The sequence below is a fragment of the Pseudopipra pipra genome, chromosome 13 (assembly GCF_036250125.1).
Source record: "Pseudopipra pipra isolate bDixPip1 chromosome 13, bDixPip1.hap1, whole genome shotgun sequence".
Taxonomy (NCBI): domain Eukaryota; kingdom Metazoa; phylum Chordata; class Aves; order Passeriformes; family Pipridae; genus Pseudopipra; species Pseudopipra pipra.
In genome coordinates, this window is record NC_087561.1 from 16,090,550 (window position 1) to 16,108,102 (window position 17,553).

The window sequence follows — 17,553 nt, forward strand, 5'->3', positions numbered from 1 at the left end:
GATGAATTATTTAACTTTTTTTTACCATCTTTGTTTTAGTTTTAGAGAACTTAAATGATGGATCTACAAATAAGTTGTTCATTCTAGTCCAAAAGATTATTGAATGTTTTATTTATAATTTTTTCCATCAGTGTTTGTACTCATGAGTTTTTTCCAAGGGGTCTTCAGAACTTAGTACATATTAGTTGAACTGAACCTGCATAAAACTGTCTGAAATAATACATCAAAATGTACATTATTTAGAAGAAAGCACCTTTCATACTTTGCTGTAATATCATAATATTTTTACATGGACTACTTTGAGCAGAGGGTTCTTAGCTTGAGTTGAATACCTCTCTGAAAAAACACCTTTAATTGTAGGTTACATTTTACTTGCACAACAAGCAATAAAAAACAAGATGAAAATGTAGTGTTAACAGTCCCTAGAAAACCCCTCAATACACTATTTATTTTATATTATCTGTAATTAAAGATCATAGCATAGAAGCACTGACCACCTATGTTTCCTCCTGTCCTGTTCACAGTGTTTATTTTCCCTTTCTGTCCTACGGGAATTGTTTGCACAATTAAATCTCACCAAGATCAGCACAAATTGTTTCCATAAACACCAAAAGCTAGAAATGAGAGTTGATAAAAACCAGCTCGTTGCATCTGGAAAAAATGTTCCACTTTTTACATACAGGTGAGGGCCTCAGGCATTCCATGTGACTGCAAACAGGGCACAGACAATGTCCTGCTCTCTTGGAGAAAGGACCAAAGCTGGCAAAATCACACCTATTTCAGACCATCACCGAATGACATAAATTCCATAAATATTTTAAGTATTAATGTTATTGTTAGATTACAGACAAAACTAGAGACACCAGATTTTGACTGTATTTTCTTAGAGCATTATCTATGGTTTGCTCATTGAAGTGTCCCTATTCCAGTTCTAAAAGCACAGGAATTATTCAGGACTTGAAATCTAGCAGGCAGAGCCCATTTTTACCGACAATCTTTACAGAGACATGAATCCTTTCTGGCTCACCCTCTGAAAGCAATCAATGGCATGGGACAAAAATGCACATTTTAGGGGAGAATGAATCCTTTCACCTTTTTCTTTGGAACCACAATGCAGAGTCCTGCAGCAGCAAGGGAGGCATCTCCAAAGGGGGGCAGTTAAGGAACGACATAACGACTGAAGCTGCAGCACAAGAAAACTCTGCCTGTATTTTTATTATCCGGGTCAGCCTGAAGAGGGGGGAAAAACTCACTCTCTGCCACACTCCAATGTATGTGACAAACTGGATTAATTCCCACATGTCAACATCCATTTCAAACCCCACCTCGAAGCCAGAAGTCCATTTCCAGAAGCAGACAGCTGTCTGTAACCACATCCCAGCAAAACCCGCCTGTCACACACTCCCCCAGTCCTGCAACCACAAAGCCACTTCAGAGGAAAAAAATCTGGGTAAAGTTCTGTCAGAAGGAAAAAAGGGGAAAAAAGCCAAACAAAAAATAACTTGTGAAATGCCATTTCTTGCTTTCAGAATTTGTACCAATGTCACATCACTGCTTAGCACGAACAAAAATATTTATCCTGGGAACTGCAAACACATGAATGCATTTTAGGACGACTTCCTTTTACAGACCCTGAGCTTATTTCTGGCCTGTATTATTTCTGGGGAAGAATTTGCTTTCTGTACAATGAAAAAAGTTGGGTGTAAAATAACCAAATAACCCAATAAACCCACTTGCTCACGAGGTTCAGACCTACAGTGCCTTTGCACCACAAACCCTCTCCAGGGCGTCTGCACTACTCTCTCTAGGAATGGGGTGCAGCCCCCAAGTAGGGACTAAGGGGAGAGGTGTTTTTTTAAGAATTCTCATTCCTAACCTCTCCACAAAGATTCCAGAAACAAGGCAGCATTCGTTGGTCTGCAGGGATCGGCACTGAGAGGAAGATGATGAGCAGTGTCTCTGCTCTCCTCAGTGAACGCAAACACTATTTAGGGGCAAATCAAGGAGCATTCGCTGTATTTCAATAAAATCAAATGCAGTGGTTCCCACAATGAAGGATTTGATGTGATTTCTCCCCAGGGCAGAGCTGTGCCCAGGAGAGCCTGCAGTGCAGCTCCCGCACTGATCCCGAGCTCCATTCCCTGCCTGAATTCCCTGCCGGGGCCTATCGGCCATTCATCCACCCGCAGTTCATTTGGAACTAAACTTAGCACAGGAAAAGGACACTTCAAAGCAACTATACAGAGTATTGTGAAACACTTCAAGAGGTTTAGGGCATTCAAGGAAGAATCATTCGAACCTACTAAAGAGAAACATCATTGACCCAAACGCGCTTTGTTCAGCTGTCACTGGTTTTGTCAACTGTGCGAGCTCAACAAATACAAGAAATTGTATTTATCTCCTCTGCCCTTTTCCCATTTCCATACAGTCTGACGGGCTTGTAATTAACAGCCTCACTGAGACTCAGCTCCTGAAATTAAGCAGCAGAAAATGAAGAGAAGTGAGGAGTTTGTTTGAAAGAGAAATACCTACGTGAAACACAGCGAGGTTTACACAGCTTAGGGCAGACTTGTTGCAATCTAAAAAAATACTACAACCATGAAATCTATGATGAGAATGCTCTGTATGAAAACCACCACAGGATTAAGTTCAAGAAAGGAATTTCTCATGCAAACTTTGCACTCTAATCTGAACTTTTACTGTAAGCATTCACTTTCAGTTCAATTATATTTCAGGGGATATTTAGCCAGATACTCTGGAAAATTTGACTTGCTCTTGTCTACTTTAGGAATTAGAAGGGACCAGAGATCACAGCTGTCTGGAACAAGATTATGTTTGTAAAGTACAAAAATATTAAAGATGGGAATACTTTTAAAACAAACAAACATAAAAATCTCAAAGCAAACACAGATATCTTTCATCTTATTAAGAAAACACATGACTATTTCCTTTTTCATTCTGTAGAAAAGAGTCTTATTCAATGGTATTAAAAAACCCTGACAATTTCTGATAGGCTTTCCTCTTCCACATGCATTTCTAACCAGTTCTGTTAAGTGTACATTGTGAAGCAAAGAATAAATGATGCAGTAGTAAAATAAAATGCACCGATTCCTGCACGGCGAGTTCTTGAAAGAATTCCAAGATTAAAGGAACATAAAAAATGAATTACCCTTTTTCACCTCTCATGAGAGTAATCCTCCAGGTCAGCTTTGAGGTACATCTGAAACAAATGGTAAACTGTTTGGTAAACAGAAGGATTTTTCAGCAGCCCTTTTTGAAGGAATCATGGGAAAGTTTAGATCTAATCATAGCATAAAGATGAGTTCAAACTAAGGTTGGATCTTTTTTACACATCCTGCCTATGAAGCACACTGCATGGAAAATCCAGGGGCTCCAAGGGATCCATTCGTATCAGTGACCTACTGTCTCTGCTTTTACTTTTAGAAAGCACTTTGGTTTTTTTAGGAACAACTTTTAACATGCTACTTATAATTTTGTATCTCAAATTAGTCCCAGTAAGACAGACACTGGCATCTCACTCAACATCACTTCAGCAAAGGGAAAGAAAGAAAGAAGTTGAAAGTCTCAGAAAATAACAAGTTTTTATGGTTTCCAGGAGTTTGGTCTCCAGTTTGTGCTGAGGGGTCTGTGCTGTCCCAACCCCAGGCAGGGAGGAGGCAGATGGTGATCCCAAAGCACTGACAAAACACTTCCAACTGCTTCTCGTCCTTATTCCCTTGATGCCCAGTTCAGACTGAAATGTGCTGCTTTTACACACTTAGTGGAGAGGTTTTCCCTGAATCCTACAAACACAAGGACTGGGAATTCTCAGGACTTAAAAACAGGCAGAGCTTGGACACAACCCCCTGTGCTGAGCTGGTGTGAAACAAACCCAGAGAGAAGCTCCCTTTTTTTATCCCCTTATTAACATGAGCGATGGGATCCTCCAGGAGCAGCGGCCGCGCCGCTGACAGAACCATCCCACCTTTGCTTAAAACAAAACCACCCAACTCTCTCAGCTGCAGAAACTGCATTTGTATTTCTCTGAAAAGGGATGGCGAGTCTTTAATTATTAAACCAATTGCATTTAGCAGATGGCCAAAGAAAAGTACTTTTAAAAAGTTGCCCAGAGGGTTATAAAAACGAACAAGCTCCAACAGCTGCCAGCTGGTGCGTGAAATCAATAATGAGAAAACGAGTCCGACTGTATCTTTGTGCTCATTGTCTGGCCCCAGCCAACGAGGACAAGGGACAGTCACAGCCTGGCTGAATGGATTACGGGGATCTAATTAGGGGAAGACAAACATCTGAAGTTGGGCTGTAAGGCAGGAGCCTCGTGGACGCAGGGATGGCCCGGGAGAGGTTGGGATGAGCCCCAGTTTGAATTCACCCACAGCCTGGTGCTGCACGGCCTCATCCAGCACCTGGTTCAGTGGCCTGGGAAAAGCCACGTTAGGCAAACACATGGAATGTTTTACTGATTTTCTACAACTGATATAAACCCTAAAAAGTAATGAAAATGCACAAAATGACAACGTTATAACATCAGGTGAAAGCTTTTCCGTATTTAAAAGTGTGGCTGAGGATATAAACTTAAGTTTCAGTCTCCCGAGAGCAGCAACCTGGTTATCACTGATTTTTGGCACTTGAGACTTTGTGTTCAAATTAGAATTTTTTAAACCATGGGCCTCTCATCAGCTTTAAAACAATACTGCATTTCTACAACACATGACAAAACTTCAAACAAAAATTCAGAGGAAAAATAAACATTACTCAACATTGCTAAAAATTTAGTGTAAAAATAAACATTTAGAGGTAAAAATCTGATCAATTCTAAATTTTGTTTTATTTAAATCATCTCAAAAAATAAAAACTTACCATAGGAACCTAACTCCCTTGTACATAAAAACAACAGACAATTTATTGGCTGAATACCTCATTCCACAGCCAAAATCTTTCCCTAAATGAGCCATAACCATCAGTTTAGTTCAGCAACCCTTGGGGTTGGGGTTTGGGTTGGTTTCTTTTTGTTTGGGGTGGTGATTGAGGGGGTTTGTAGTGGGTTTTTTAAGGTTCACCCTGGAGAATGATGGGTTATTTGATGAAGAAGGAGGTGGAAGAGGGAAACAGTCACACACAAGAGTAAACAAAACAGGACTGAGAAAAGCACATTAAGTAGAATTTCAGCTGCAGTAGCAGTGTGCTTAAAACAGAGAAACACCTCTCAGTTAAAGAATGTATCAAATCCCAGCATCTTACTGACTTGTCACAGTGGTTTTTCCAATGAAGATCCATTGATAAAAAGACAGAAAAGCAGATTAAGAAAGGCAGAATAAATTATTAATTGCTGCTCAAGACAGCCAAGATAACTCAACACAAAAGCATTCCAAATGTTATTTTTAGCATATAAATAGTACACTGTGTTTTAACTTACATCAGCTGCTTTCTTTATCAGATTGTTATCTGAAGATGGAAACAGCACACGTCGCCTCAGCTCCATCAGCTGCTGCCCTGGGAGAGTTTTATCTTGGGGAGAAAACAGTGCCTGTGCTGGAACTCAGCTGCTTTTCCAGTTACTCTGGGCAGGACATATTGAAAACTTTTCTGGTGCACACAAAGTCCCTGGTCCGTATTTAAGGCATGGAAGTGACACTTCCTGGGGACATCCGGACACGGACCACGCGATTCCATCAGCCCGCTTGGGTTATGCTGCTTTTTGCAAATAAAACACTGGGTTTAGTCCCACTCCCAGTGACAGACAGGCACAAACCAGCCACACTGTGGGCAGAGTGGTTGTGTCTGCATGAACTGAGTAAATATGATGAACAATGATATCCATTCTGACACATATTTGATGAAAAAGAAGAGGGGGTGGCTTCTTGGATGTGACCAGACCTGGATTTTCACTGCCATCCTGGTTTGGTTTGTGTTTTCAAATAAAAACCCCTGGATTTGTAAACAAGGTTTATTTTCAGAAGCTCAATTTACCTTCTGTTATCACATAAATTCTGTATCAATAAAGTGCCACCGTCATTTTTCTTTTGTGCTGCTCAGCAAGGCTTCCATTCAATCACACCATATATAAAATGTAGATTGCTGGCAGTGAGCATTAATTCTGGCTGTTCATTTATTTGGGAATCCTGAAGCAGGCTCCTGAAACATTGCTTACAGCAGGACTGTAAACTAAAAGGCACTGGAATAATAAAGATAAGGCTGTCCCATTTAGAAAGGGAAATTTCTACATTCTTGGGTAAACAGAGAGCTCTCATAAATCGAGCAGTGCCTTTTAGTGCTGTCACTGGGACTGGAGTCTCCGTGGCCCATTGTGTTCCCTAAGAAACTTACTTAAAATATTTACTGTAGAATTGTTTTTAGTGAGAATGACGAACAAATTTAACTTTTTTTTAACAAAATATTTTGTTGAAAGTACGCTTTTCATGAAGTTCCTTTTAATATCTGGATAAACACACGAGTGTTAAGAATCGTGGCTTCCAGGCTCTGTATTTGCATGTGTGTACAAAGACTACAAAGACACACAGATGTGGGTCTTATATGTACTTTGAAACTATGAAATTTATAGGAATCACTCTATTTTAATCAAATTCTGCACTATTTACCTCCCCATACCATTCTAGAGACAGAGTCACACAATGTTTTGCCCTTGGTGAGACCAACTACCAGTCCTGGTTAAAAACTGTGATTAGTTATGCTTGTTCTTCTTTATTTGCATATCCCAAAAAATGTTTACAGTAAAGCTTCAAAGCACAGTACCACGATGTGAAACACTGTGAAGACTAATCTCTGAAAAATGCTATTATCTAAACCATTTTACTGACTACTATTATGTTTTTTCTTAACCTACAATAAACACTTTCATAAATACATTCTTTTTAACCAGGTAACTCCTATTCGAGCTGCTAATTTTGCTAAAAAACCCACATTAAATTAATCTTAAAGCATGTGTATAACTTGAGATGTGGCCATCTTTTCCTCTTCTACTTTTATTAGACAAAAATATGCACTTTGTGCAAAAAATTTTTGTTAAGATATAAGAATTTTCAGCTTTAATGACACAAATTATGTTTAGCATAGCTAAATAAAGATATTTAAAAGTCACTGGCCATTTAGGTTGTTTTACAGCATAAACTGCTGTTTTCAAAGTGAATTAAAATGGAGTTTTCTAAATTATTTTTTTTAAATTATGTAATTATAATTATTATATATTAAAGAGTCTCAAGAGTTAGTTATGGCATAACGTGTTATGAGTGTCATGGGGAAATGGTAAAAAGACACTGACGTGTGATGATTTTAATTCCTTTTCAGCACCATTCACAGAAAGGAATTTATGTAAGAATAACCTGCTCTGTAACGAACAAAACAACTCTTCTGCACTGTAATTATAAAAATACAAACAGCCTGGCATGAACACAATGACCTCGCTCACCTTCAGTCCAACAGCAGCCACCCCCTGCCTCATCTCTTGAAGATAAATGCAGGCAATTACAGAAATACATGGTGAGTACCAGCCAAAATCCAGGCAAAAAGCAGCAAAAGGTAAAGCTAAAAAATCAGGAATGTTTATCAAAAAAAACCCTAAAACTTTTCACAAGTTGTAATTATGAAATATTTATCCTTGAAGTGTTGTAATTTGAGAAATTCTGGGATTATCTGCACCAAATCAAACACACTGAAGTGCAGTTTAAGTACCTGAACCCTGTCCCCCAGTAGAAGGGCTCAGACAAAAGGACCCTCAGGAGATTGGGGGTAACAATCATGCCTTTGGCAGATGGAAATTTTAGGATGCTGGGATAAAAGAAAAATTTTTCAACTTAATTATTCTCTCTCACACAGTAAGTACTGGGGCCCATCGTGGCACACCCAAAAACTTGCCTTTAGCCAAGGCCAAACCTCTCCAAGGAGTCCAAAAAAGCTCAAAAGGTGGGAAACTGAGGTGGGCTTTTGAGAAGCACTTGCTGCTGTACTAACTCTTTTCTTTATAAGGCAAGAACAATATTATATACTGCCTCTGGTTTCAGCAGGAACAATGGGTTTTCTTTGGAAAATCCAAGCCTATCTCTGGTGATTTTTGACTCAATCCTGCATCAACAAGCAAAGACCACTGTCAAAAATGGCACCTCCAAGTTCTCCACGGTTTCACCTCAAAGAAACCAATTCACTGGCATTGATGGTTCCTTTTTAAAGGTTACATTTCTTTCAATCAGTGAATTTCGAGAAGGAATTATTGCCTTTTGAGGGCAGGCCCAGAGCTAAGAGAATGTTTTTTTGTTCTTCAGGAAGGAATTTCAAAGAAGGCAGGAGCTAAAACCAGGAAGGCCAAGAAGAGTAACAAAAATACTGGTAACAATCACCCCTGTGTTACTGATCTCCTTTGACTGGGCCATGCAGGAGGCAGTGACAAATACACCAGCTTGGGCTTTACCATCAGTGATTTACATTGTAATTCAAAACCTTTCTAAAACTGGGGGTTCTTGCAGGTCTCACAAGAGGCAATTTGCCTGAGGTTTCATACAGGATCTTTTAAAGTGATCTTCATATGTTATTAGTTCATAATCCCGAAATTCAAGTGCCTGGTTTGCTTTTCAAGGTTTTTGATCACGGTGACGTGCACAGTACAGCTCTGCTGAAAACTGGCCTGTCAGGCCTTTCAGGCAAATTATGACACCAAAACCAGTGAATGCAGGTCAATGTTCCAGGATGAATCAGTACACTCAGAAAATAAACTTAAAATTTCAGCTGAAGGTTTCTACAGCTCCCAATGGCTTTGCTGCAGCACTAAATGAGATCCCCACTACCCCTTTTCCCTATCCAGCTATTTCAGGTGTTCTCAAACTCAGGGGTATTTCCTTCATAGAGATGCTCTACACATATATTCACATTATTTACATCTGTTTATAGTTTAATAGTTTCTAATCATTTGTTGTTGATCAGAATCCAACACGTAAATGTATGGAGCTGCTCCCATTAATGAGAATCTTTTCTTAATAGTGACTCCAGTAGGCAGAACAACAGACAGAAAGACCAAATTCCTCTAATATGGTGTCAATCATCTCCCTTTCCTCTCACCTTCTTCAAAAATCAAGGTCTGTGCCAGTGTAGCATTTTACTTTCTCATAAATCATGCTCAGATTAAGTGCAAGTAGATTCTATGTATTTTACTGATTTCTCTTAAAAACAAGTATCCAATCAGTAGAGAGTGGAACTTGGGTGAGAGTGGAATATAAATTTTAAGTCCTATGTCTTGTAAAAAGCAACCCATGTACCTTTACCTCTAAGTGAAATTAAGTTTCCAGGTGTACCTGGGTTACCTACACTGCACTGCCATTAAATACCTGTGAAAGGAGGGCAAACTGCAATTCAAAATATAGATTTCTACTAACCAGGGTCCAGTTTCTGATTCTGTGATTTTATGCATAATTCTGTTCTTCATGCAGTGTCTTCCTCATCATCCAATACAAGTGAAAACCACAATGAAATACTGCAAAATTCATTTTAGAGCAGCAACATCCCACTGTACAGCAGGAAAACGGGTAACACACCAATGTCCTCCTGAGATTACACTGCTTCAATGCCCAGTTAAATAATTTAAAAATTGATGAAAGATCTATCCCTGTCTTGGACTGTTTTCAAAACTGGACATTAATGAGACTTGATTGACTTGGCAAATATTCCTGCCTGCAATGAGAATAGCTGGTACTGAGGGCTAAACCAAATGGATCAGGAGTTTCAGGTAGGAATCCAGACTTTTGTAAGTTATAAAAAACCACTTGTGGACTTATGACCACATCTCACTTTCTGACTTCTTGGAACCTGTATTACTTTGTAATTTGCTCAGTAAAAACCACGACCTTTCACCCTGCTACTGCAAGAACTCTTTAAGAATCCACACTTAAACAATAAGCATTATATTAATCCTGGCTACTCCTCCAGAGGAGAGTTGTTTCTTCTGTACTTTCAGATCCATTAAACTGAGGGGAGGCAGCCAAGAGCCCTTCTGAACCCACGGGTCTCCCATGTACCTCTGAGCTGTAAATATTTTCCATGCTCAGGGTTCAAGCAGCAGCAATCCTTAACAAAAAACTGCATTCCCAACCGCATCCTAATGGGATCTCCCAACTTGGCTGCTGCTGGGCTATCAGCACATGAAAGTCCCATAACAAGAACTGGAACAACATGATGGGTTGCCATTGTCCTTGAAAGCTGCCTCCTCCTCCGTCCCCTTTGTGAGCAGGGCGCTCACACAGCCTGGCTCCATCCCGCCTGCATTCACAGCTCACCAATACTCATATGCAGCAAGGTCAGAAATTTTTTTTTTAACATTCTTTGATTAATGCTGAGAGCTGCAGCATGTTTAGACAGGGTCATGACCCCAGGCATCCATTTAATCAAATTTCTCTGCTGCTTGTCCCAGTGGAGCCATCGCAACAAGAAACTCTCTCAATGAAAAAAAAAAGGGAAAAGAAAAAGAAAAGGAAAAAAATGCACACTTCACATCTCACATTGTTTACATGCTGTTAAGTAATTATTTCACTCTTCGACCCCCACTGGCCATCAACAGACAAGTCACCTCCTTGGAGATTCTGAAAAGCTTATTCAGCTGGATATAATTCATTTTGTCTCTTCCCTTCATTGTGGAGCTAACTGCTTAGCTTAAAGACTTCTTTGTGAATACTTAAGTACATGGTGTCCATGCTAATGATCTTGCTAATTATAAGCGTATTTATCATATACAAAGTGTTCTCAGCTCCTCTTTCCCAAAGCCATCCTACTCCAGCTCCACCATCCCACAGTTTCTCACCACGTATTTACCCAAACACTCCCGTGTCCACACTGCACTGCCACGAAATCCTGCCATTACCTGAGTGACCCAGCAAGTTGCTCAATATTTGCTCAGGAGTTTTCAATAACACACTGATCTTTTATGCAGCTCTTCTCCAGGGCAAAGTGCAGAAATGAGCCAGGCAGGTAATAAAGAATTAGTTTGCCTTTATCTAATGGCTCCATCAGTCAGAGTAATAGAGTTGGAGAAAATGGTCACCTCTTCACCCGGGGCTTCTTAATTGCTACCCTAGGATGCAAAAAGTAGGGGCAAGAAAAAAGTTTATTTCTAATTGCAGTTCAGGAATTAAAGGTGAATGACTTGAAAGCCAAGGAAAAGCATCCAATGTCCTCATCTTAGAACTCAAAACTGACTGGAGATGGCATCGCAAGCACCAAACTGAGTCTGGGGGAAAAAAAGGAAGGGGGGAGCAGTCTCGGTTTGGGGTGAAAAAAAAGGTTTATTTTACATTCTGGTTTCTTTTTTTTTGTGTCTTCCTCCTTCCAGACAGAAAACTATTCACATTAACTGGTAGAGTTATGTATGAGAAAGGTGGTGACATGATCTGTCCTGCTGATGATTTGTACACCCTCAGTGTACTCCAAGGACCAGACTTTTCACACTATCACCAAAGCTGTCCACTAAATAAAGGACTCCTTGGACCAAACAGGACAGGGAGAAAGAGAAATTAAACCAACAAAATAAGAAAGTGAAACTACAAGGAGATACTGGAAGATCAGATCAGATGGAAAGGAATGTGAGTAACAAGGATAAAATAAATCACAAGTAAAGCAATGGATAACGATAACTGAAATTCTACCTCATCTAAAGCCGACTCGTGCACACAGCACATGACAGAAACAACCAGTTTTTGACAGAAAGAAGCAGTTTCTCACCTACAATGGAACAGAATTCTCTAATCTGTAGATATTTGTATCAGCCATACAACATCATGTCCTCTGTATGTTTCTAGATAAACATTCCTGAGCAAGGTTCGTTTCTTCCCCGTATTAAACGAGAACGTTTAAAGCAAATGTCAAATTTATTAACTGAAAGCAAATTCCACAATTAAAATCAAAACACACACTTATAAAGCCTTCAAAAGTGTACAAAAAAGCAACTGGGAGGAAAAAGAAGTAAAATATCACTGAATGTCTGTACATGCATCTGACCTTTGATTTCTTCAGAGCTTACAAAAATCTCCTCATTAAAATTTGGGTGAAGCTTTCTGTTTATCTGCCTTTGACAGGCCCCCTCTTACAAAACATTCCGAGCACTCTTGCAATGTCCCTGCTAACTGCTCACTGGGCTTCTTGTGAAATGGAACAACTGCAATAACAGGGCTGGGCAAAACCAGCAAAACATCACCTTTTAAAAAATAAAAATAAAAAAACAATAAGGAAACTCATCACACCTGAAATGTGAAGAGCACTGTGCCCCTGAAGTGGGGCTGGAATGACCCACAGGCAGAGCAGGATCAGGCTGTGGCTCACGGGAAGCACCCGGCAGCAATGCCCGTTTATCTGCCACATTCCTCTTGGAACCACTGTACCCATGGAAAACAAAACCAAACCCCACAGCAGAACAGGCCACTGAACCAGACTGCAGCTGCCTACAGCAAATGCTTCTGGCTGGGACTCAGTACAATGAACCAATGAAACACGAGGCTCAGGATGTGCCCGTGTTCCAGGCGGATCTCCTTCCACACACTTCAGTGTCATTTGGAATATGGAATGGCAGTATTCCCAGTTAGGAATTCCCAGTTAGGGGTGGGTCTCTTTTGCAGTCCATGACATCCCTTATGGTGGACTCTGACACAACACGTGGGCTCTCACCAACTTGAGGCTGAACTAACACCTGAAAACTCCAAGTTCCTTTGAGTGCAGACCCAAGGAAGTCCTTCATCTCCATGGATATTGGTGCAGGTGGGGCCCAACACCTGTGAGTGCAGGAGTCGAGGCCATGGAAACCTCTCATGATGACCATGACCAGCCCAGTGTATTTAACAATTCAGCCTCACAACAGCATCTAAAAATATTATCCTATCTCCTGAGTGAAGTCCCTTCAGACACAAATAAATCTCAGGAGATTCAACACATTCCTCTACTTCCAAGACTCTCCTGACTCCTGAAATTTTCTATTTCTCTATGTACACACTTGTAGATATCACTGCACTGCTGCATTTCTTTTGAACCCAAATTATCTTTCAAAAAAGGGACCTTTCACATTTAAGTTTTGTTGGAATAGGAAATTGTCACTGATACAAAGTAAATTTAGGAATAACGGATAATTTAAAAATAAAAACTTTCCCCTTAATCTCACGAATTGTCCATTACTAAAGAGAAACATTCTCAACTGAATTATTTGATATTCATCACTATCTCTGAAGAATAACTGACATGAACAGTAAAATAATAATTGTATTGAGCAAACTGTACTTGAATTGTTGAAATATATGACTAATGAAGATTAATAAATTAATGTAACATTAGTTTTAACTTTTTATTTTCTTTGCATTCTAAAATTTGTTGAGCTAAATATTATGGAATTTGTCAGCTAACATAATACTTACAACTCATGTAACTATTCAACATTAAATTCTCTTGTTTGTACAATGTTATCTAATGCAAAAAATGAAGTATGGGTTAGACCCTTCCAAGAAACTTATTTTGAAGTCATGAAAAATATGTCAATTCTCCCTCTGCAAGTTCACCTAAACACAATCAAATCATTTAAGCTTTTGAGTCAATCTGATGTTGTGAATGTTAATCATGCAGTACCTAAATTATCAAATTTTTCTATAGAAATCAGTTTGTATTTTCCTTGCTAGGATACAGAGATTTTAAATTAAAAAAAAAAAACCTGAACCCAAATAACAGTTCTTTTTCCAGGGAGTCCTGTAGAACAGCCTGGGGAATGGGAGCCACTTCCTTCCAAGGAGGTTCCAAAGGAACTCAAAGCAAAGGAAAAAAAGAAGTATTTATGATGTATCTTAAGATAACAGTGTCTCACTGCAACTGTACCCTAAACCTTTACTTATGGTTCCCTAACAGCACTGACAATGACAATGCTGTGCTGGTGAACAAAGAAAATCTGGGTAAGAAGCAGAAGGAAAAAGAGAGGGTGGAATTGAAGCAAGAATGCACCCAACTCAAATTAACCAAACCACCACCACAGGTCACAAAAACTGCTGGTACTTTCTGTCAGAAAAAGAAAATAAAACAAGGAAAGAGGCTGGAGATAAAAGCTACACAGAGTTTAATCCACAAAAAAACAGAAGGTGGAACTTTGAAACAAATACTGCACATCAGGACAATGCTCTGCAGGATTTGGGAAGAGGTGAAAGGCCTCAACCCCCACACCACTGGAAGCTGTTCCCAACTACAGCAAAGCCACTGTGAAAACGTGGGCAAAATTACAAGGAACCCCAAGAGTTTGGGTGGACCCTCCAGAAAACCAGAGGAGAGAGTGCTTGTCCTCAGTGCACGTGTCTCAGACAGGTATTAATTTTAAACTGACAGAGAGATGTCACATTAAACCAGAAAAAAATTCTATTAGCACCAGAAGAAAACCTGCTGCTGATGGATAAATGAATGAAACTCTGTGCTGAGCTTGGTAATCTTGTGACTTCTGAAGGTGTACACAAACTGAATGCATGGGGAGACATCAGACTGGAAGATTTCTGATTTCTACCAGTGCTGTGACAATTCAGCAACAAAATAAGAACAGCAATATCTTGACCCCATCCTCTTTCCTTGTCCTGTCCACACAAATTTTACCCCAGTCTACAGTCAGTCTTTAAAGATCTGAATAAAAACCCACCATGAAATTCCCTGTTTACAGAGGAAAATGAACATTCTTTGTTGGAAACCAGAGGCATCACCAGTTCATGGAGCAATACACTAAATCAGCACAAACTGACTTCACTACAAGTACAAAAACACTGGTCCCATGCTCGAGCTGATCATGGAAGGTGTGATGATCCAGCCCTGTTCCACCACTCTGACCCACGGTGTGCACTTAAACTTGAGCCTTTGTGTGGTTTAAGTTTCTTTTTATGAACTGAGAAGCAACAGTTTGAGTGTCCATGTCTAATCCAGGTTTTTATCCAGTATTATATCTGATAAGAGACACTGTAGGGATATTGCTAAAACCAGAATTCTAATATTTAATTACAGTTGAGTGTGAAATTCTTCAATTCCACTATTTATTTTTTTAATCCATAAATGTTAAAAACAACTCAAGCCTTACAGCATTTCCAACAGTTACTTTAACTGCCCAGGCTTTCAGAAATTTCAGGAGCCGCTACACTCCTGGACTGCACTGGGAAAATTTAATATAATGTAAGATATGCAGATAAAATATGAATTCCAGCCATGTAACAAAAATGCCGTTGACAACATGTATATTATGCAATTATGACTGTCATTTTATTACTGTTATTAATTTATTAGTATAATTGCAATTTTTTTCAATGTCATAATGTGATAATAAAGGACTTGTCATTACTACGTTAACCTCGGAACATCTCTGACCTCAGGGGAGGGAGCTGCAGGCTTTCAGTCCAAAATGAGCTGTCAGTTACCACAACGAGATTTTGATGACTACATTATCTTGTAATTAAATGTCTCAACAAACTTCTCCTTTTGATTGACAGGTAGTTAAGACTATCTTTGACCACAGGGCAGTTTCTTTATTTTTCAAGAATAATTTTTCAGCGGTGAAGAAGAAAGACAAGAGTTTAAAAATTAAAGTGTTTTGAACTATATATTAATCTATATTTGGTACTTAGAAGACAGTGAAAATTCCACAGAATTTCATTATCCTTTGCCCAAGCTACAGCATTTCAGTGACAACTTTGATTGATTAAAGGAGTTTATGCTTTTCTTTATTAGCATTTAGGTCTTTAAAGAGATAAATTGGTTTGATTTTATATTTTTTCCCCTTATGCTCATTTTTTCTTCTTAAGACAACAACAATGCTTGGAATCAATACTGATACCTACGATGGGATCCCAATGTTTAAGGAGATATTCATAAGGGTCCATTTGTGATGGTTTGGACCTTCTAAGGATCCAGAGGACTCAAGAGAAACTGAGTTCATAACAGGTTTAAAAGAACAGGTAACAGAAATTATCATCTACCAGAACAGATATCACCTCAAACATGAATTTTTGCCACCACTGTTATCCACGGCTTTGCCCTCTCATGGGATTGTGCAACAGGACAGACCCATCTAACTTGGTCCCTCTCTGCCCTGGCAGCCACTGCTGGAGCTCAAGAGGACAAAGGAAGCAAAGTGAGGATTTTCAGGTGCCCAAATCAATTCTTCCCCCCTCTGCTTAAGATCCCATGCTAAAGTTCAACATGAACAAAGGATGAATATCATCATCCTTTCCAAACACAAAATTGACACGAATAATACAATCCTCCTCCACCAAATCAAATTTCAATAAAACATAAAGTCCTTCAAAATGCAGAAAATTGTATCAACAGTGAAATCTGATGGTAATAAAATAAACCCCGGGCTTTCCACAGCAAGGAAAAGGTCACACAGATTGGGTGCACCTGAAGCACGTCTTCAACACAGCCTGCAGTGACTAAATTTCTTCCCCATTTGTGCCACAATTAACATGAAATTATTTAACGGGCCAGGGCAGCAATTACTGACACAGAATTGTCACTTAAACTGTCAGGCCTGTGGTTTCATCTCTCAGGAAGAATCCAGTGAGTCAGAAGCTGAGACAGCAACACACAGGCACAAGCACAAGGAGAGGGTTGCACTTATCTGCTGATACACTCTCTGCTTTCAGTATTTCCCAATTTCCCCCACGGGTGGACTGTTGAAATCCAAATCTTATCAAAGTCCCGTGTTCCCAATGTTCAGAGGTTTTTCATACATTTCACACTGTGCAGAGTTTATAAAAGTTCTCGGCTCTAAGAGTCATGGACATGTTTGGGAACCAGCTTTCATTTGGAGAAAAAGTAAAAAAAGCAGAAGGCTGAAAGCAAATAAAATCTTGATTTGTAGGAAATTTATGCATTTTTAAAACTGTGTTAATTTATTTGCTGATACCCAATTTTTTTAACCTCTCTTTCTCTCACATTGCCTCATTTTAGCAACACATCCTCCTGCAGACTGTTGGACCCCAAGAGCTGTATTCAGATATTGAGGGCGTTTAATAAACGGCACAGGGAAAAGTTGGGACAAAAATCTGAACTAATAAATTGCTGCCCAACGTGTTACAGTCATTTCTGTGGAATAATTTCTGAGGTTTTATACTGCATTTGCAATTTCTCTCAACTGTTCAACATAATGGCAATGGCTACACTTGCTTGTAATTTTGGGCTGAATTCCATTTGCCATCAGGGCAACTGGATTTCTTGAAATGTGTTCATACTTCTAAATTTATATTTTAAAGCGGTTTAACTTTATAAATAGCTGTTCTTGTAGAAATTACACTAACTAGCTATGCTTGCACAAGGAAAACCACTGTTTACCAAATACTGCAGTTGCAATTGTTTTACTACTAATTACTAGTTCTATGAAAATCAGAGACCGAACAAATTATGGGAATGCACAGTATCACAGACATTACAATGCTTAATGTTTTCCCTAAGATCGAAAATTTTGGCCCCAAGACTTAGTTGAGTCAGCCTATATTTAATAATACATTTACACTCCTGATAAATATATCAGCTTTTCCATGTGTAGAA

General features: G+C 39.3%; 1 protein-coding gene across 5 annotated transcripts in view; it reads right to left on the minus strand.

The window, feature by feature from the left end:
* DACH2 (dachshund family transcription factor 2) overlaps positions 1 to 17,553 on the minus strand; it is a 247,206-nt gene that overhangs the window by 180,302 nt on the left and 49,351 nt on the right. Inside the window, exon 1 of one of the 5 annotated variants that reach the window (XM_064670123.1) lies at positions 3,170 to 3,201. The exons of the other annotated variants lie outside the window; for them this stretch is intronic. Coding sequence (XP_064526193.1) covers positions 3,170 to 3,186 — 17 coding nt within the window. The 5' untranslated portion in view covers positions 3,187 to 3,201. Of the gene's footprint in view, positions 1 to 3,169; positions 3,202 to 17,553 lie in introns of those variants that run through there. 5 annotated transcript variants of the gene reach the window in all.